Source organism: Oncorhynchus mykiss, chromosome 21, assembly GCF_057628025.1.
Source record: "Oncorhynchus mykiss isolate SJ-2025 chromosome 21, ASM5762802v1, whole genome shotgun sequence".
Classification (NCBI taxonomy): Eukaryota; Metazoa; Chordata; class Actinopteri; order Salmoniformes; family Salmonidae; genus Oncorhynchus; species Oncorhynchus mykiss.
The window spans coordinates 11,407,966-11,429,562 of NC_143042.1; the positions used below are offsets into that span (position 1 = coordinate 11,407,966).

Here is a 21,597-nt window from a genome sequence, read left to right on the forward strand (position 1 = left end):
GCCGGACAATTACATTATGGTCATTGTAGTTAATTACCATGCTGTATGCACTAAACTATGTAGAATATTGGCCTGCTGGAAACTACAACTCCCTACGACATCGCACAGTTCAGGCTGGATCTGATTAATCTATAGATATACTGTGCAATTTGACTATTGAGCTCACAGAAAAAAACTGAATGAAATAGAACTGATGTGGTTAATCGCTCAGCGCTCAGCACTAAACAGCAGCAAGCAAGCAAGCCAACCTGTTACATGGATGTCTTGTCTAACAAGCAAAGAAATTATAAGCTTCTTGTAACAATACACATTACCCAGAATGCACCACAAACCCTACCAATTACCTAATTGACAATCAACTTCAATAAAGGTATGAAAAAGGTACAAACACATTGAGGCAATATATTCCACATGATAAATATCCCCACATCAATAACAGTCATTATGCTTTTCATAATAAAGAGGTGTTAATCGATGTCTGGACATACATAATCAGGCAAGACTTTTGTTTATGTGACAGAGGACATTGGACAATAGTCCCGAATACATTCACTCAATAAAATTTTATTTTTCAAATAATCTTTCTCAAAAACATTTGTATATTTATTGTCCTATACAATAATCTGTACTCTTATTTTACGGTAAGAAAAATATATATCTATGAAAATGTACAATTTTGGCAACCCAACTGGAGGTTCACAACCCCAACTTTGAAATCCACTGTCATAGGGTGACTTGTGTCTGGTTGTGATATGAGAAGATATACATTTGAAATTATCTATGGGTGGTGGGAGGGATAGTGGGAAAAAAATTGTAACTTTATTCCCAAATACAAGTTAAATATCATACGATAACCTGGGTATGGTACAGTATGCATGGTGTGTACAGTATCTGAGAACTCAGGTATTATCGATCAACTCTGTAGTAGTAGGGCGGTAGGTAGCATAGTAGATACAGCGCTGGGCCAGTAACCAAAAGGTTGCTGGTTTGAATACCAGAGCCAACAAGGTGTAAAATCTATGTGCCCTTGAGCAATGCACTTAAGCCTAATTTGGTCCAGGGGCACTGTACTAGTATGGCTGACCCTGTAAAACAACACATTTCACTGCACCTATCTGGTGTATGTGACAATAAAAACATCTTTATTTTTACAATGGAAATCCAGGTTACAATGAAGATGCACAGGTAGCATCTAAAAGTCAAGTGTACTGAACCAATCCATTCATCCATTATGGAAAGTGTTGTCATGCTCTGAGAGACAGAAAGGGATTCGGTATAAATATTTCATGCACAGCACCAGTGAGTGAAAGGAGGAACACTTGATTCCATTGCAATGAGGGAAACCCTGTAGTCTACCCCTCAGCAAACTATTCTGTCTGAACATACTGTACTGAACGCTGCAGGAGGTTGATATCCCTCTTTAACCTGTAGCCCTCCTCAACTACACCTGGACCTGGACTGGAACTCATCTGCAGACTGCTTATGAATCATTAAAGGGAAAGACTTCTCCTTTGAGAAGTCACAATGCTGTAGCTTCCAAACTCCTGGTTGCAAACCAGAAGTACAATTGGGGAATTTCTCAGAAAACACTTTAGACTTTGCAGGTTGTCTATTTTTAGAAACGATCAAAGGTGTTGGACCAACAAGATTTGTCTTGGAATAGAGAGAAGAATGGACCATTGGCTGAACAATTTGACTGACAACAAAACTGCTTCTGGCAAGAAAACAGTCTGTTTAAAGGGGTTCTCAAATCAAATCAAATGTTATTCTGCCTCTCAGTTAAAGTGGGTATGCCGTATGCTTCCACTGTTGAGGGTTCAAGCCCTGTATTGTAAGGGTTCAGATGAGTTCAACTCAGAGTAGACTCATTATATATAGATGCACTGAGAGCAGAAGTGAATTCAACACTCTATTAATAAAGGTTAATAATACAATAAAGGAGAGAGTTTGAATGCCATCTTTTTAAATTGATTATCACCTTGCCTACATGGCTAATAGACGTGGGGTGCATCAACTTCTGCAAAGTCTCAAACTGGAGAGGACTAACAATACAGGGCCAAGTGCGCCAGGGCGGCGGTAAGAGCCATGTCAGCTCATGATTAATTAAAATTGACGAATGTAAATGATTTCCCCGCCAGGCTGTACCTTTTGCAGTAATTTGGGCACAGTGGAGCATTTTGTCATCCAAGACGCTCGGTAATTGTTTAAATCTCACGCTGATTCCCCTTCTGTGGGTTTTAGGGTATCTCCAAAATAAACAGGGGGAAAGTGAAAGAAGGAATGAATGAGAAACGGGGATGGTGCGCTAATTCCACCACCCAGAGTTCCCAAGCACATCAGCACCCGCGATTAGAATGGTGCTTCTCTTTATTGGGCCGCTGGGAGGCCGGAGAGCACCTGGAGGGGAAACAATTAGTCTATTCATAAAGAACATGCAAAAAAAGGTTTATTTCTATTCCCAAATCGTCTGTATCATTGTCTGACAGCAGATAATTTCCCCATGTCATCATACACGTCTGTAGACACGAGCACAGCGCAGCACACAGCAGGCCATTGTAGCAGATAACAACCATTTATTCCACAAATAGCCTGAGCTTGCCTTCACCTGTAACTGTAAACCATACATGTAAGTAGGGGCATGCTGTGGTTCTTTGTCAAGTCTGCCCCTTCGTCTGAAGAAGTGAGAGGGTGGTGAAGGGGAGACCTTCAATGGAATGTCTCCCACATAGTTACATAGGCTGCTGTACTTGTTATTCCTCAGTGCCTGTTCTCCCTCTCTCCTAGCATGTCAGGACAGCAGCAGTGGACGCTTCTGGCCGTCATGGCCCTCCTGGTCCTCACAGTGACAGCAGGCGAGGGGGGGATAGCTGAGAAACAAGGTGAGAAACACCGGCAGATTGGTAGCAGTCAGACAGTTGATATGTGGATGGAGGGGGATCTCCTATTACAGTACCTGCTACAAGGTATGAATGGTAATTTGATGTAAAGCTCAAATCAGGTCAGATTTGTGCATAAATACACTTTAAGCAGGGGGGCTCACTGCAGACTCACAATGACAGACGCACATCTCGGTGCTTTATATATTTGAATACTTTGACCTTTCACAGTGGTAGTGTAGCTCTAGCCTGGCCTAATTACAGCCCACATAATTATGTTCCAGACTTAACTGCAGTATAAGGTTGGTGTGTGTGTGCGACCCTGCAGGGAAGAAGGATCGTAAGTCGGACTGTGGGGAGTGGCAGTGGAGTGTGTGCGTGGCCAACGAGGGTGACTGCGGCCTGGGCACCAGGGAGGGCACACGCACTGGCACCGACTGCAAGCAGACCATCAAGACCCAGCGCTGCAAGATCCCCTGTAACTGGAAGAAGCAGTTTGGAGGTGTGTGAGTGTGGTCATGGGGAGCGGACTCACATTTACAATTCAGCACGAACTTGACTGGTCTAGGGATTTTATGTCTTTTTGTTTTGGTAATATTTTTTGTTGTGTATCCATGTCCATTAAAGGGAAAACATGCTGCTACTCAATGGAGTAGGATATTCAGTTGGGTTTCCAATTCAGTCTTCATGAATGGACATTCCCAGAGAATGATTGCCTGGTTCAGGAAATTACAGCCTGGGTATATACAGCAGAGATGTGAGTCATGTCCAAACAGAGCATGGGCTACCTGCCACATTCCCTACTAGCTTCCTCCTGATTCAGCTCACACCCAGGCTTGAACCCAAAATCTCTGCTTTGCTAGCACACGTGACTGCCCACCTGAAGCATCTTACCAGTCAGCGCCACATGAAAAGCACATGAAAAGCTAGCAAGTGGGGACACTTCAGGCTGAGGAGTAAGGTTCACACATGCCCATATGCTACACGTGTTCACTGCCAAAAAATAGGTACAGAGGCACACACTTTTAGAGCACTCTGTTTTGAAGATCCCTGTAGAATTCCCAGAACAATGGTCCTGTCATTGAATTCCCAGAACAATGGTCCCCCCCCCCCCCCCCGCTCCGCTCCCCTCAGCCGAGTGCCCTGGGATTTCAGAGCCAGGTGACAGCGGCCCAAGCTTTTCTCTGAGAGAAATAGGGAAACGAGTGTCACAGCCAAGAGGGAGCTACGCCAGAGTCCAACAAAAGGACGTGAGAGAGGGATGGAGGGATGACAAACACAAACACGCACACACACACGAATGCGGACACACATTCTTACACACAAGAACGGGGCATGGCTAACCTTTCCTGGAACAGCCCTGCATCCTTGGGGGAGGAGTTTAAAGAGGACTCTGAATAAATTGTAAAATAAGATCCTTAATTAAATCCAGTCTGTAGACTGCTTAAATGTTTTCTTTCCATAAAGAGAATAAAATATCAAGTGAAAGAGTGGAGGCCCCCTTTGAAAGGCAGAGAACGTCAGACAGTCTGTGTATGGGAAAGACAGATGGAGTCTTCAGAGTGGAGAAACTGGGCAAAATGGAGCATAAAGGAGACAATCCGGTCTTGGCAGGGAAAGCCATACATTGGCTAATAACACGGTGCACCAGTTGGTGGTTGATAAAGAAAGTCCTGGGGCTGAGAATAGTTGGAATGTAATTATTTTTGCAAATATTACCGGTTCTGGTGTTTTTGAGTAGAAGATCAGATTATTTAACGGATAAAACTAAAATAAATCAGACATTTTATGAAAAAATCCCTTTTCCAGTAAAAGAAAGGATGTTCCACAACAGCAGCTCTCTGAGCTTGAGGGTCCAGGTCTTAATTGCTGATTCTAGGCAGAAAAATGTAATTACATTTCATGTTTTACTTGATCAGTTGTATTCAACCTATGGGATGTCTTCTGGGTGCTACAATCACCATAATAGAGGCAGCCTGGACTTACGGGTAGACGTAACATAGTAAATACCAATCTGGGACAGTCAAATTAGTATGATATGGTATGTATTCATTTGTGGAAGTTCATCATCCATTTTGTATTATATGTTACAAATTAAAAATCTTATGATATGTTACAATTGAAATTCATATAATATATTACAAATCTGCAATACATCTGATATGTTATAAATTCCAATTTGTTGTGAATGTTAGCTAGGTGGCTAAATGGCTAACGCTAACATTAGCTAGGTGGCTAACATTAGCGAGGCTAGGGTTTAGGGTTAGGGTTAAGGATATGGTTAGTAGTTAGGTGAAAGGGTTAAGGTCAGGGTTAGGGGAAGGATTTTCTAACTTGAAGTACAGTGGGGAGAACAAGTATTTGATATATTGCCGATTTTGCAGGGTTTCCTATTTACAAAGCATGTAGAGGTCTATAATTTTCTTTTATCATAGGTACACTTCAACTGTGAGAGACGGAATCTAAAACAAAAATCCAGAAAATCACATTGTATGATTTTTAAGTAATTAATTTGCATTTTATTACATGACGTAAGTATTTGATACATCAGAAAAGAAGAACTTAATATTTGGTACAGAAACCTTTGTTTGCAATTACAGGGATCATACGTTTCCTGTAGTTCTTGACCAGGTTTGCACACACTGCAGCAGGGATTTTGGCCCACTCCTCCATACAGACCAGACCAGTAAACAGCGTTGTCCGTGATCTTCAGTTTCTTGGCAGTTTCTCCCCATGGGATAGCATTCATTTCTCAGAACAAGAATAGACTGATGAGTTTCAGAAGAAATGTCTTTGTTTCTGGCCATTTTGAGCCTGTAATTGAACCCACAAATGCTGATGCACCAGACACTCAACTAGTCTAAAGAAGGACAGTTGTATTGCTTCTTTAATCAGAACAACCGTTTTCAGCTGTGCTAACATAATTGCAAAAGGGTTTTCTAGTGATCAATTAGCCTTTTAAAATGATAAACTTGGATTATTTAACACAACGTGCCATTGGAACACAAGAGTGATGGTTGCTGATAATGGGCCTCTGTACGCAAATGTAGATATTCCATAAAAAATCTGCTGTTTCCAGCTGCAATAGTCCTTTACAACATTAACAATGTCTACGCTGTATTTCTGATCAAATTGATGTTATTTTAATGGACAAAAAAATGTGCTTTTCTTTCAAAAACAAGGACATTTCTAAGTGACCCCAAACTTTTGAACGGCAGTGTTTATACAGTAGGTATGTCTGTGGCTGTAACAATCCTGTAAAATGTGTGTTTTGTATTGAACATGTATCTCTGTTGTAACCATATCTCTGTAGGTGAATGCAAGTTTGACTTCCAGGCCTGGGGAGAGTGTGACTTGGTGACAGGGAAGAAGAACCGGACTGGGGTGCTGAAACGCGCTCTCATGGATGCCACCTGTCCTAACACAGTGAGCGCCACCAAGCCCTGCGGCAAGATCCCCAAGACCAAGCTGCAAGGTAGGCTGAGGGGGAGTGTCGGAGAGCTTATCAGCAAAGCCATAGATTTACATACAGTGCCTTGCGAAAGTATTCGGCCCCCTTGAACTTTGCGACCTTTTGCCACATTTCAGGCTTCAAACATAAAGATATAAAACTGTATTTTTTTGTGAAGAATCAACAACAAGTGGGACACAATCATGAAGTGGAACGACATTTATTGGATATTTCAAACTTTTTTAACAAATCAAAAACTGAAAAATTGGGCGTGCAAAATTATTCAGCCCCCTTAAGTTAATACTTTGTAGCGCCACCTTTTGTTGTGATTACAGCTGTAAGTCGCTTGGGGTATGTCTCTATCAGTTTTGCACATCGAGAGACTGAAATGTTTTCCCATTCCTCCTTGCAAAACAGCTCGAGCTCAGTGATGTTGGATGGAGAGCATTTGTGAACAGCAGTTTTCAGTTCTTTCCACAGATTCTCGATTGGATTCAGGTCTGGACTTTGACTTGGCCATTCCAACACCTGGATATGTTTATTTTTGAACCATTCCATTGTAGATTTTGCTTTATGTTTTGGATCATTGTCTTGTTGGAAGACAAATCTCCGTCCCAGTCTCAGGTCTTTTGCAGACTCCACCAGGTTTTCTTCCAGAATGGTCCTGTATTTGGCTCCATCCATCTTCCCATCAATTTTAACCATCTTCCCTGTCCCTGCTGAAGAAAAGCAGGCCCAAACCATGATGCTGCCACCACCATGTTTGACAGTGGGGATGGTGTGTTCAGGGTGCCAAACATAACGTTTTGCATTGTTGCCAAAAAGTTCAATTTTGGTTTCATCTGACTAGAGCACCTTCTTCCACATGTTTGGTGTGTCTCCCAGGTGGCTTGTGGCAAACTTTAAACGACACTTTTCCATAAAGGCCAGATTTGTGCAATATACGACTGATTGTTGTCCTATGGACAGAGTCTCCCACCTCAGCTGTAGATCTCTGCAGTTCATCCAGAGTGATCATGGGCCTCTTGGCTGCATCTCTGATCAGTCTTCTCCTTGTATGAGCTGAAAGTTTAGAGGGACGGCCAGGTCTTGGTAGATTTGCAGTGGTCTGATACTCCTTCCATTTCAATATTATCGCTTGCACAGTGCTCCTTGGGATGTTTAAAGCTTGGGAAATCTTTTTGTATCCAAATCCGGCTTTAAACTTCTTCACAACAGTATCTCGGACCTGCCTGGTGTGTTCCTTGTTCTTCATGATGCTCTCTGCACTTTTGACGGACCTCTGAGACTATCACAGTGCAGGTGCATTTATACGGAGACTTGATTACACACAGGTGGATTGTATTTATCATCATTAGTCATTTAGGTCAACATTGGATCATTCAGAGATCCTCACTGAACTTCTGGAGAGAGTTTGCTGCACTGAAAGTAAAGGGGCTGAATAATTTTGCACGCCCAATTTTTCAGTTTTTGATTTGTTAAAAAAGTTTGAAATATCCAATAAATGTCGTTCCACTTCATGAAAGTGTCCCACTTGTTGTTGATTCTTCACAAAAAAATACAGTTTTATATCTTTATGTTTGAAGCCTGAAATGTGGCAAAAGGTCGCAAAGTTCAAGGGGGCCGAATACTTTCGCAAGGCACTGTATATAGTACCTATATGTCTTTACCAGTAGTGTATATCCTGAGGGGTTTGAATGGTAAGATAAACCACTGCAAAGGGAACACATGTTTAGTGAATGTTTAACTTACAATACCAGGAAATAGTGTAGGTACCAGTCAATATATTACTAGTCTAGAAATGTATACAGTACCAGTCAAAAGTTTGGACACACCTACTCATTCAAGGGGTTTTCTTTATTTTTTATATTTTCTATATTGTACAATAATAGTTAAGACATCAGCACTATGAAATAACACATATGGAATCATGTAGTAACCATAAAAAGTGTTAAACAAATGAAAATATATGATATATTTTAGATTCTTCAAAGTAGCCAGCCTTGATGACAGCTTTGCACACTCTTGGCATTATCTCAACCACCTTTACTTGGAATGCTTTTCCAACAGTCTTGAAGCAGTTCCCACATATTCTGAGCACTTGTTGGCTTCTTTTCCACTCTGCGGTCCAACTCATCCCAAACCATCTCAATTGGGTTGAGGTCGGGTGATTGTGGAGGCCAGGTCATCTGATGCAGCACTCCATCACTCTCCTTCTTGGTCAAATAGCCCTTACACAGCCTGGAGGTGTTATTTTACAATTATGGCCTACCGCGGACAAACCCTCCCCTAACCTGGATAACTCTGAGCTCCGTCCTATGGGACTCCCGATCACGGCCGGATGTGATACAGCCCGGGATCAAACCAGTGTATGTAGTGACGCCTCTTGCACTGAGATGCAGTGCCTTAGACTCTGTGCCACTCGGGAGCCCCTATCCCCTGCAGCCGAGGTAACTCTGGGTCTTCCTTTCCTGTTGCGGCCCTCATGAGAGCCAGTTTTATCATAGCGCTTGATGGTTTTTATGTCTGCACTTGAAGAAACTTTCAAAGTTCTTGAAATGTTCCTTATTGACTGACCTTGAAATAATGATGGACTGTCATTTCTCTTTGCTTATTTGAGCTGTTCTTGACATAATATGGACTTGGTCTTTTACCAAATAGTGCTATCTTCTGTATACCACCCCTACCTTGTCACAACCCAACAGATTGGCTCAAATGCATTAAGAAGGAAAGAAATTCAGCAAATTCACTTTTTACAAGGCACACCTGTTAATTGAAATGCATTCCAGGTGACTACTGGTTGAGAGAATGCAAAGCTGTCATCAAGGCAAAGGGTGGCTACTTTGAAGAATCTCAAATATAAAATATATTTTGATTTGTTTAACACGTTTTTGGTTACTACATGATTCCATATGTGTTATTTTATAGTGTTGATGTCTTCGCTATTATTCTACAATGTAGAAAATATTTGAAATAAAGAAAAACCCTTGAATGAGTAGGCGTGTCCAAACTTTTGACTGGTACTGTACATGGTTGGATGAGGACAAAACACAAAGTTAAAGGATCCATTTTAAACACAATAGTCAATACATTGGAGAGTGAATCTCCATAAATGTGCGGAAGCGTTGGAAGATGATATTACGTTTGGTTAATTAAACCGTCAGAAAAGGACAATTTTCACCTGCTCCCTTTATGCTTCATATTTAAAGCACGTTGCCGCTTTCAGTCCACATTTTTCATCCTTTAACCTTGCTAACGTATATTTATTAGCATATTATTTGGCAGTACTTTCACAGCTCACACCGATGACATCCTGCTGAAGACTCCACATCCTCTGAATGATTCATTCTGCGATAGTACTAGACTTGTCAGAGATTCATGTTTAATCCAGCTCCACTATGGTGGAATTAGCCCCTTCACTGAGGCTAAAAAGTTCAGTCGGAGTGAGTCTTCAACTCGGGTGAACTAAGGTAAATACAGTGTGAATAAAGAGTGTAAATAAAGTATTGAGCAGTACAAGTTTGAAAATGTGATGCTGCATTCTCTCAGTAACTGCCAGTAGACATCTAGACTCATCCATTTAAAGAAGACAATATGAGACGTCAAGAAACATCGATTTTTCTCTTTCAATTACGTAAAGCAGTGAGACTGAGATGGTCACCGAACATGACATAGAGGATTGCAGATTGTGGTTTTAGTTGGCAATTCGCCCAACAGACATTATAGATGTCTAATGTATTTCGTTTTGGTTAATTTCACCTGTCTGATACAATGAACTAGATGAGTATCTTAATAGAATGAAAGTGCATATTCAATATTTAGGTCAGTCACAGTTAGCCCGGTTTGTCTAACGACTTCATTCAATGCGCTGATGAACATTGGCATTCATCGTTCATCAAACCGTGTTTAAGATAACACATTTTTTGCCATTCAGTTTGTTACAGTGAGGGAAAAAAGTATTTGATCCCCTGCTGATTTTGTACGTTTGCCCACTGACAAAGAAATGATCAGTCTATAATTTTAATGGTAGGTTTATTTGAACAGTGAGAGACAGAATAACAACCAAACAATTCAGAAAAACGCATGTCAAAAATGTTATAAATTGATTTGCATTTTAATGAGGGAAATAAGTATTTGACCCCTCTGCAAAACATGACTTAGTACTTGGTGGCAAAACCCTTGTTGGCAATCTCAGAGGTCAGACGTTTCTTGTAGTTGGCCACCAGGTTTGCACACATCTCAGAAGGGATTTTGTCCCACTCCTCTTTGCAGATCTTCTCCGAGTCATTAAGGTTTCGAGGCTGATGTTTAGCAACTCAAACCTTCAGCTCCCTCCACAGATTTTCTATGGGATTAAGGTCTGGAGGCTGGCTAGGCCACTACAGGACCTTAATGTGCTTCTTCTTGAGCCACTCCTTTGTTGCCTTGGCCGTGTGTTTTGGGTCATTGTCATGCTGGAATAACCATCCACGACCCATTTTCAATGCCCTGGCTGAGGGAAGGAGGTTCTCACCCAAGATTTAACGGTAGATGGCCCTGTCAATCGTCCCTTTGATGCGGTGAAGTTGTCCTGTCCCCTTAGCAGAAAAACACCCACAAAGCATAATGTTCCCACCTCTAAGTTTGACGGTGGGGATGATGTTCTTGGGGTCATAGGCAGCATCCTCCTCCTCCAAACACGGCGAGTTGAGTTGATGCCAAAGAGCTCCATTTTGGTCTCATCTGACCACAACACTTTCACCCAGTTGTCCTCTGAATCATTCAGATGTTCATTGGCAAACTTCAGATGGGCATGTATATGTGCTTTCTTGAGCAGGGGGACCTTGCCGGCGCTGCAGTAGTGTGTTACCAATTGTTTTCTTGGTGACTATGATCCCGGCTGCCTTGACATCATTGACAAGATCCTCCCTTGTAGTTCTAGGCTGATTCCTCACCGTTCTCATGATCATTGCAACTCCAGGAGGTGAGATCTTGCATGGAGCCCCAGGCCGAGGGAGATTGACAGTTATTTTGTGTTTCTTCCATTTGCGAATAACCAAGTGTTGTCACCTACTCACCAAGCTGCTTGGCAATGATCTTGTAGCCCATTCCAGCCTTATGTAGGTCTACAATCTTGTCCCTGACATTCTTGGAGAGCTCTTTGGTCTTGGCCATAGTGGAGAGTTTGGAATCTGATTGATTGATTGCTTCTGTGGACAGGTGTCTTTTATACAGGTAACAAACTGAGATTAGGAGCACTCCCTTTAAGAGTGCGCGCCTAATCTCAGCTCGTTACCTGGATAAAAGACACCTGGGAGGCAAAAATCTTTCTGATTGAGAGGGGGTCAAATACTTAATTCCCTCATTAAAAAGCAAATAAATGTATACAATTTTTGACATGTGTTTTTCTGGATGTTTTTGTTGTTATTCTGTCTCTCACTGTTCAGATAAACCTACCATTAAAATGATAGACTGATAATTTCTTTGTCAGTGGGCAAACGTACAAAATCAGCAGGGGATCAAATACTTTTTTCCCTCACTGTATTAGATGTATACCTCATGTCCAAACTTTACAAAATGTTCCGAAAGTAAATCAGATGAATGCTTTAGTTCAATGCTCCATCATTAATACAATGACAGAATATTACCAACATATAGAGGCCAACACACAGATTTCCATATATTTTCCCCACATAAAGGCTTTATTAACAACTCCCACTTGTCCGTTATTTAGCGGATGACTCCCACTGTTAAAACCAATCAAGTGAGAGCAGAAGTTGTTAAAAAATAGAATGAATGCTGCATGATGTTGCCAGTAAAGGACTCATGGGGCTAGTGTGTACATTATGTCCAATCTGACTGCGTTTTGAGAAGTAGGCTACTGTGGTGATATGTTGAGAGTGTGAAACTGGAATCAGCGTAGATTTGGCAGCAGCCCTGACAGTAATCTGCTGTATGAGAGGGTGTGCCAGAACAGAACAGACTCTCCAGGAGCGACTGGACCAGAGCCTCATTGTGTTTCAGGCAGGCAGCTAACGGTTAAGACAGTTTTCCTGGTCGAGGACAGATAAAAACACGCAATCCTGTCAATCTGATTGGGATTTTGGGTTCAATTCAAGTTTCCCTCGCCTCCTAATAACCTGGGAGTTAGGGAAATCAAAAAGGGTAAAAAGCTGGTAAGACAAATCTCACTGTGACGGAAAAAAACATGTCAGATTGACAGTGGAGTGGAACCCCTGGTTTGGGTAATGGTTCTCGAAAAAACTACAATATCGTTCACATAAGCCGAGCAAAGCCTATTTAGGATGTCACGTGTAAGGAATCTGATCCAAATTTAAATCATATTTGTGTTGGTGTATTTCTTCGGTGGACATGTATTTCAGTGACAGAAATAGCAAGGTGACACACAGAAATAACATTACTTCTGCAGTGATTAACATTTCATGGGAATTTCTATACAGTGTGTGTGTGTGCGCACAAGCACATGTACAGGATTGTATAGCACTGTACCTGTATGAATGATCATATACTCCCAAATGAATCCTGTGTGATGGAGGCCAGTCCTGTTTTAAGTCGGGCCTACTGCCCTGGGGAGGGTGAGAACCACAGTGTGAAAGGAGGAGGGAGGGATGACGGTGGAGAAGAAGAATGGAGAGAGTTGAAAAGAAAGACCTGCTATCTGAGAGTATGATTTCCCATGTCTGCCATTTGACAGATAAGCCCTGGTAAGCTAAGGGGTTACTGGGAAACAGAGAGGCTGACGATGTTTGTGTGTGTGTGTGTGCGCGTATGTGTATGCGCTTGCCTCTGTGTGTGTGTGTGTGTTGGAAGGGGATTCCAGGCCAGGCAGAGTCACAGAGGAGGGATCAGAGGACTTGTAATGAACCCCGACTACAGAGCGAGGGACTATCCTACTTCCGGCTGGGGCCACCATATCCGCCCAGTCATATTTACAATTCTAAACAGCCACCTTGTCTGCTGCTGCCAGGAGCGATGGAGAAAACATCTGTCAGGCCCATAGTCTTGAGGAGACAATGCTGCGAGGCAGCGAGGGAGCGATCTGAGATTCAGTGTCAGCTTCTCCCTTGTCTAACCTCAGGTAGAGATGGGCCCCACGGAATGAAATGGAAAGGCCGGAAAACAGAGAGTGACCGAAATGAAGCAGAAATGAAACGTTATGAATACCTGTCGAATTCTCCTATTCTCCTCCCTCCTTACCCAGAAGAATGAGCAGGGGATCCACAGTGGGGAGTGGAGAATGTCAGAGATGATTTGCGGGGAAACAAAAGGCTTTATAGAGATGAAAACCCTGTGGCTGCCGTCGAGGAGTTCTTTTGGGGCCGGCGATGGTTTATCATTCCCCTGAGAAGGGCTGTGTCGTTGTGTCTCTGTGTACGAGACAGCCCATTCAGACACTGAATTCAGTTTTATTGCACTCAGCCTGTTTCATGGCATCCCGGTTCAAAACATAATCTCTCAGAGCCGCTCTGATTATTATGAGTCTGTGTCAAAAGTGCGGTGGCAGAAATGAGAGCGGAGAGAGTACACAGTAATGTGCCTATGCAGCAGAAAGCACTCCGGCATGGTGAGAGCTCCAATCTCACAGACGGGGCTCGCAGAGGGAATGTGATTCTCTCTGTCTCCCTAGGGAGCCAAATGTGCTGACAAAGGCACAGGCAAAAACACAGTTAAACAAATTAAAACTGGCCAAACAAATGGAGCGAGGAGCAATTTTCTGTGTTTTTGTATGAACACCCACATCCCAATCTCCAAACTCACAGAACTCTCTCGGCTTGTCCACAGTATGCACTGCAGAGGAGGGGCCGTGACAATTGCAATACATGTGCTTATGAGAAATGTATAGATCAGATGGCAGGTCCCTGGGGCATTGATGTCAGCATTATATTTTAGGAGGATTCTAGTGACAAACATTATGCATTTTGGTAGCACAGGCAACATCTGGTAGGCTATCACCAATCAGTTAGACACTTGCGATTCATGAGTCATCTCTAGGTCTGTACATTGGCCTGAGGCATATCGACCCTTACAACGGGTTCATTTATACCCACTTATTAATGATTTGGCAATTCTATACAAGCAAGGAATCATTACTTCTGTATTTACCGATGGATTGTATTGTTTGTTTATGAGGGATTAAAGATTAGCATCGGGATGATTTACAATAGTTTATATGCTGATTATCATCACATTCTTCACATTAATGCGCCAATGCTGATCGGATGTTTCACATAGATTATTAAAGGGCATGTGAAGGATAAGCAAATGATTCCTCAATGTTTTCATGACTTTGTTAATGTTTAATGCTGATGGCTTATTGTACTGTGTATGACTTGGCATGGTACAGTATATGACTTGGCTTCGTACAGTACATGACTTGGCTTGGTACAGTACATGACTTGGCTTGGTACAGTACATGACTTGGCACAGTATATGACTTGGCTTGGTACAGTATATGACTTGGCTTGGTACTGTATATGACTTGGCTTGGTACAGTATATGACTTGGCTTGGTACAGTATATGACTTGGCTTGGTACAGTTTATGACTTGGCTTGGTACTGTATATGACTTGGTTTGGTACTGTATATGACTTGGCATGGTACTGTATATGACTTGGCTTGGTACAGTACATGACTTGGCTTGGTACAGTATATGACTTGGCTTGGTACAGTTTATGACTTGGCTTGGTACAGTACATGACTTGGCTTGGTACAGTACATGACTTGGCTTGGTACAGTACATTACTTGGCTTGGTACTGTATATGACTTGGCTTGGTACTGTTTATGACTTGGCTTGGTACAGTATATGACTTGGCTTGGTACAGTACATGACTTGGCTTGGTACAGTACATGACTTGGCTTGGTACTGTATATGACTTGGCTTGGTACAGTAAATGACTTGGCTTGGTACAGTACATTACTTGGCTTGGTACTGTATATGACTTGGCTTGGTACTGTTTATGACTTGGCTTGGTACAGTATATGACTTGGCTTGGTACAGTACATGACTTGGCTTGGTACAGTACATGACTTGGCTTGGTACAGTATATGACTTGGCTTGGTACAGTTTATGACTTGGCTTGGTTCAGTACATGACTTGGCTTGGTACAGTACATGACTTGGCTTGGTACAGTATATGATTTGGCTTGGTACAGTACATGACTTGGCTTGGTACAGTACATGACTTGGCTTGGTACAGTATATGATTTGGCTTGGTACAGTTTATGACTTGGCTTGGTACAGTACATGACTTGGCTTGGTACAGTTTATGATTTGGCTTGGTACAGTACATGACTTGGCTTGGTACAGTACATGACTTGGCTTGGTACAGTATATGATTTGGCTTGGTACAGTACATGACTTGGCTTGGTACAGTACATGACTTGGCTTGGTACAGTATATGATTTGGCTTGGTACAGTATATGACTTGGCTTGGTACAGTATATGATTTGGCTTGGTACAGTACATGACTTGGCTTGGTACAGTACATGACTTGGCTTGGTACAGTATATGATTTGGCTTGGTACAGTTTATGACTTGGCTTGGTACAGTACATGACTTGGCTTGGTACAGTACATGACTTGGCTTGGTACAGTACATGACTTGGCTTGGTACTGCATATAGGCTAATGCTGCATTGGTGGTGAATATATCGATTAATGTGCTGTAAATTTAAATCCAGTTTGGATCGTTCTAATATGTTGCAGTGGAGCAGCAACGTACAGTAATATTGATGGAGTGTTTCAATGTTTTATGTTGAGGATGTTTTTCTCAGATTAGCTGGAGAGGATGGCAAGGCTTTCATCAACAAACTGACGTGGGAGGACCTTAAATTAGTGGCAGGTGGGAACTTGCTTTAGATCAGGTACAAAACAAACAGGTGTTGATTAGCCAGTTGACATCCACGTCTGTTACCGCCCACCAACAACATCCCACCCTGTAATCTACAATGATAGGAGCTCCTGGGGGAAACCGACTTTAGATGAGTCCTGCCTTTTCCTTGTTGTTTACTTTCCCCCTCACGCTCTTCTAAACGCAGACAGACATGCAGACATGCAAACAGGCAGACAGGCAAGCAGACAGGCAGACAGATAGATAGATAGGCAGGCAGACAGACTAGCAGACAGACACACAGACAGATAGGCAGGCAGACAGACAGACAAGCAGACAGGAAGACAGATAGATTAGACAGACAGATAGACAGACAAGCAGACAGACAGGAAGGAAGATAGACAAGCAGACATGCAGACAGATCGACAGATAGACAGATAGATAGCAGAATATATGTATGGAGGGTGGGGTATGTTGCTCCTGTTCATCAGACCAGAGACTGGGGTATGGACTGTGGTTCCTGTCATGGCTGTCAGGTACTAAAGCCACTCTTGTGGGACGATGATAAAGCACTTTTCATGTTTGTTCACATGCACAGTAAACCTGCAGTCCTCAGGCCAGCGGTAGGATTAACAACACGACTGACTGCAGGGTAAGTGACAGTATGGATGTAGATTCTAACCTGATGCCCACCTGTTTTTGCAGATGCCAAGAAGCCGAAGCGGGATGGGAAGAAGAGGGAGCGCACTACGATGGACTAGAGGTGCATCATGGGAATCAGGAAATGGAAGTTGATGCTTATACTGCCCTATCTCAGCATGGTTCCTATTTGTTTGTCCTGTAGGTTTATAGGGGCCTGTAGCAGCTACACAACAAAGAGTTGGATAGTAGTGATAAAATGTATTTCTTTCCTAATTTCTCATAGGAAAATATTGTAGGCGATTTCATACTTTGCGTGAATAATACAAATTAAGCATTTCTTACTAAAATGCTTACCTTAACATTTTTCAGGGTCATTTTTGGAAAGTCTAAATAAAATTGGATTTTTGTTCATATTACATAACATCCTTTTTGTTTGAGGTGACAAAACGATTCTCACTCAAATAAAAAATAATTTCTTGCATGTCTTAATTTAAAGCAGCTTAAAGTTAAAACCTCATGCCTTTACTGGGGTTTTAAAGGTTATTTTGCTGGTGCCCTCAACAGCAAAATTGCTAACAACTTTTCTAACAGTTTTTGAGGGCATACATTAATAAGACACATAAGTACTCATTGATGTAAAGGAAATTACTTTTCTAATGTTATCTACAGTGAAAGATGTAAACTTTTGTCAGATGACTGTATAAATTAGCTAATGTTCTGTACAGCTGTTGGTGTGTAAGAGCTTGTGTCCAGTATTACTTCTGGTTCTCCTGCTATTATACCTCACTTTGTAGTTCCCCCGCTCTCCAGTTGAACTCTGAGTAAAACTGTTATTGTAGTTTACAACTGGAGTTGACCTGTCCTAATTATCGATTACATTAAAAAATAAAGTTTGAAATGATGTCCAAATATGTGTGATGTTTACTCACCCTGATTGAAGTAATTTCATGTTCAGATGAAGTTATGGAGGATTAATATGAAAGCTAAATAAAAACCTAATGTGTGCAATTTCCAATTCCGACCTACCAAGTGATACATTTCTCCACACCACTATCATTTCAATAATCTGGACACAAAATGCCACGAAACATTTTTCATACATTTTATTTGAATTGATTTAAAAAATGAAAACGCCTCCATAAATCCACTGAATATGGTTAATATTTTACAGCTTCATAAGTGAGTGAGTGGCCAGTGATATTAACACTCAGCTTCATTGTCCGGAACTATTAAACAATCAACTAATGGCGCAAAGGAAATCATTAACATTATTACTGTACATTAGGGGCGAGGGAGTATCATATTAGGACAAGGGAGGGTGAGAAGGGAAGGGAACATTCAGATAGCTATTAAACATGTGTAGACTAATGTACATTTCAACTGTACCTCATCCAAATGACATATAATGTATACTATAGAGATATATACAATTAAAATAATAGGTTTTAAACAGACACTATATCGACCGTATTAGGAGCCATGAGGCACAGTGGATGAGAGCACAATGATTCGATTTACATACTGACGCAACTGAAAACTTAACACCCTGTACACTCGTAAGAAAAAAAAGGTGCTATCTGGAACCTTAAAGGGTTCTTCGGCTGTCCCCATAGGAGAACCCTTTTAAGAACTATTTTTGGTTCCAAGTAGAACCCTTTTGGTTCCAAGATAGAGCCCTTTTGGGTTTCATGTAGGACCCTTTCCACAGAGGGTTCTACTTGGAACCAAAAAGGGTTCTCCCTGGAACCAAAAATGGTTCTCCTATGGGGACAGCTGAAGAACCCTTTTGGAAGAGTGTACACTGCTGTATATACATTTCCCACAATATAAGTTTTCATCATTTGTATTCCATTTGTCCATTTGAAGAGATATTTCAGTGAAGTCACACCTACAATGGTTCAAAATGGTTCATTCCCTCGAGACAAGACTTTGAATATGTTTCAATAACAATTCCCCCAGATATCTGGAAGAGGTCCAGATGTTTCCAATACTACACTGCATGTTGTAGCAGCTGGTCTCACAGTTTCTCCCTACGGTCAGTCTGTGTCCCTTTTCACTCATCACTCATTTACAAGTTGAGACAAAATGGATGCCGAACACACATCCCTTGGCTGATCATCAGCACTTCATTGTTTGTCAGTAATGGGGTTCTCTCTCTACAGATTCAGCAGGTTACCACTTGATTCTCCTCTTCGACTGATCGTCAGTCTCACAGAGCCCAAACATGGGACAGAGAAAAAAAAAAGTTAAGTGGGACAGTTGAGTATACTTTAGTTCAGTTTTAAATGTCACACGGCAGTGGTCCGTTCTCTCAGAATTGCATTTGTTTTCTCATTCACTAAACAATGTTTCTTTCTTTCCCACCATAATATTGTCACTCCAATAAACACATGTTCAGTCTGGATGCAGTACTCATCTAACACATACTGATACACTGTTCAATTCTAGATTTTGTACAACAATATAATAGATATAGCTTTATAAAACGTGATACAAAATGTACAGTATGAGGATCACATTGTGTTTACATGTGTTTAGGCAAAAATAAATGTTTGTCTTGTAAATCTTTATCTTTCAGAGTGTGTCTTTGGAAGCCACTTGCTTTTGAGACACTTTTCAAACAGGGAATGTGAGGTGAGGACAGAAGCAACAATTGTTTGTTGAATCCTTTAGTGTTTCTTACCCCCCTGAACGCAATGCATGGCTTGTGTTTCTATGGGGTTGTGTTTATTTACAGATGCCACTTGGTGCTTTGACATGCTAAGGGTCTCTTATAGAGCAAAGCAAAGCACACACACATTCATTTGTAGACAGAGACAGAGACAGAGACACAGACAGACAGACAGACAGACAGACAGACAGACAGACAGACAGACAGACAGACAGACAGACAGACAGACAGACAGACAGACAGACAGACAGACAGACAGACAGACAGACAGACAGACAGACAGACAGACAGACAGACAGACAGACAGACAGACAGACAGACAGACAGACAGACAGACAGACAGACAGACAGACAGACAGACAGACAGACAGACAGACAGACAGACAGACAGACAGACAGACAGACAGACAGACAGACAGACAGACAGACAGACATGCCCATAGGGGGCATAGAGACAGGTGCCCCCCTCAGATTTGTCCTGTTTAATTCATTAATATATATGTGTGTGTGTGTGTGTGGTTGTCGTTGTTTTCTCTGTAATACTACTAGCCACCTAGAAATTCTATAAAGTTGGTTTTAGCCCAGGTAGGTTCCCAATCTCCCGACCGCATAAATAGCTACCATGAAGCCACTTCAGGCAATCAAGTTCGAGTAGCTAGCTTGTCTAACTATCTTAGCTGGCATGCCTGCTGGCAAGGTTGGCAGACTTTAGAAAAGCAAGCGTTTACTAAATGTACTGAATAAGACTCACATTCCTTTCAATCTTTTACCCAGATTTTAGCAGAGATGAAGAGAAGCATATTTAGTTTGTTTAAAAAAAGAACCACCAGTCAGGAGGATACAGACAGCTCAAGAGGTATGTTTAGATATGCAGAACAATAGACACATTTTGACATATAATGAAGCATAATTATTATGTCTCTAGACTGCAGAAAAAAAGCTATTTCAGGTGTTTGAAAAATGTCAAATTAGCCCCTCTCAGGACCACCCCCAGCCGTCTTCACATACATTTTTGGGGTGCATGACATCCCTGCACACACACACACACACACACACACACACACACACACGTTAATGTACCCTCCAGGGATGAATTAGATACGTTTTCCCCCTTTTACAAAACCTATGCCTTCTACGACCACAACGAAGGAGAAAATAAACATTTTAGACTTTAGATGATCTTGTGCTTTTCTACATCTATGACTGTCACCTTAAATTGCACCATCATCTCACAAAGATTTCATCAACTGAAAATATAAAACATCCATTTAAATATCAATGAGCAATTATAAGAATGGGTAATAAGTAATAAGGCACTTCAAATTGCTCAGTATACAATGTGGCGATATATTTGTCTGTTCAGATACACTTCATATACCACATCACCTTGGAAACACGGCTAGAAGTGGCAGAAGTAGCCCAACTATCTCAACTAGAAACAGAGACTCAGGATGCTCCCATCTCAATGGGTACTAACCCTCTGCTCAAGAACAGACCAAACAACACAGTAACAATCTAAATAAATACTCTTTCACACACTTGTCAAGTACACTATCAAAACATCACAATTCTAACTAACTAACTACTAAACCAAAAAATCTGCCAACATTTAATCAATCACAATCAAACATTTAGGGAAAAATACATCTCCCTAAAAAGGTTTAGCCCTTTGAAACAAGCCGTGTGAAGAGGAGCCCAGCTAGCTCAGACGGCACATGATGATCTGTTGACGCCATGGAGACAATGTTTATGTGATGAAAGGGAAATATACAGTACCAGTGGAATGAGGCTCTTTGTTCGTTGACAAGCGAATCCACTCAATGAGAAATACACCCCCCCACATGGACAGAGAGCTATGTCCTGTTGTTACAGTATGGTAATAAAAAGTCTAGCCAAAATCCATCTGAGAGTTACTGTACTCCATCACCTTGTTTCCATCATTCTCTAGACTATACAGTAACGTGTGATTCCTGAAGGACGGGTTATTTATTTTGTGGAAACCTTTGGCTGACCCCCTTTGGCTGAAATGGCTGACAGTATCCAAACATGGTACCTAAGATGTGAGAGCCTGTTGTGGAGCCTGTGGACGACAGGCCGCCTCTCTGCAACTGTGACTACAAATGCGGGCT

General features: G+C 41.7%; 1 protein-coding gene across 2 annotated transcripts in view; it reads left to right on the forward strand.

The window, feature by feature from the left end:
• LOC110499976 (pleiotrophin-A) overlaps window positions 1-17,706 on the forward strand; it is a 44,359-nt gene extending 26,653 nt beyond the window's left edge. For both annotated transcript variants that reach the window (XM_036957225.2, XM_021577060.3), the window contains 4 exons: window positions 2,785-2,879; window positions 3,205-3,378; window positions 6,190-6,351; window positions 16,861-17,706. In XM_036957225.2, the coding sequence (XP_036813120.1) occupies window positions 2,786-2,879; window positions 3,205-3,378; window positions 6,190-6,351; window positions 16,861-16,916 (486 nt within the window). In that variant the 5' untranslated portion in view covers window position 2,785 and the 3' untranslated portion in view covers window positions 16,917-17,706. The remainder of the gene's footprint in view (window positions 1-2,784; window positions 2,880-3,204; window positions 3,379-6,189; window positions 6,352-16,860) is intronic.
• The last annotated feature ends 3,891 nt before the right edge of the window (window positions 17,707-21,597 follow it).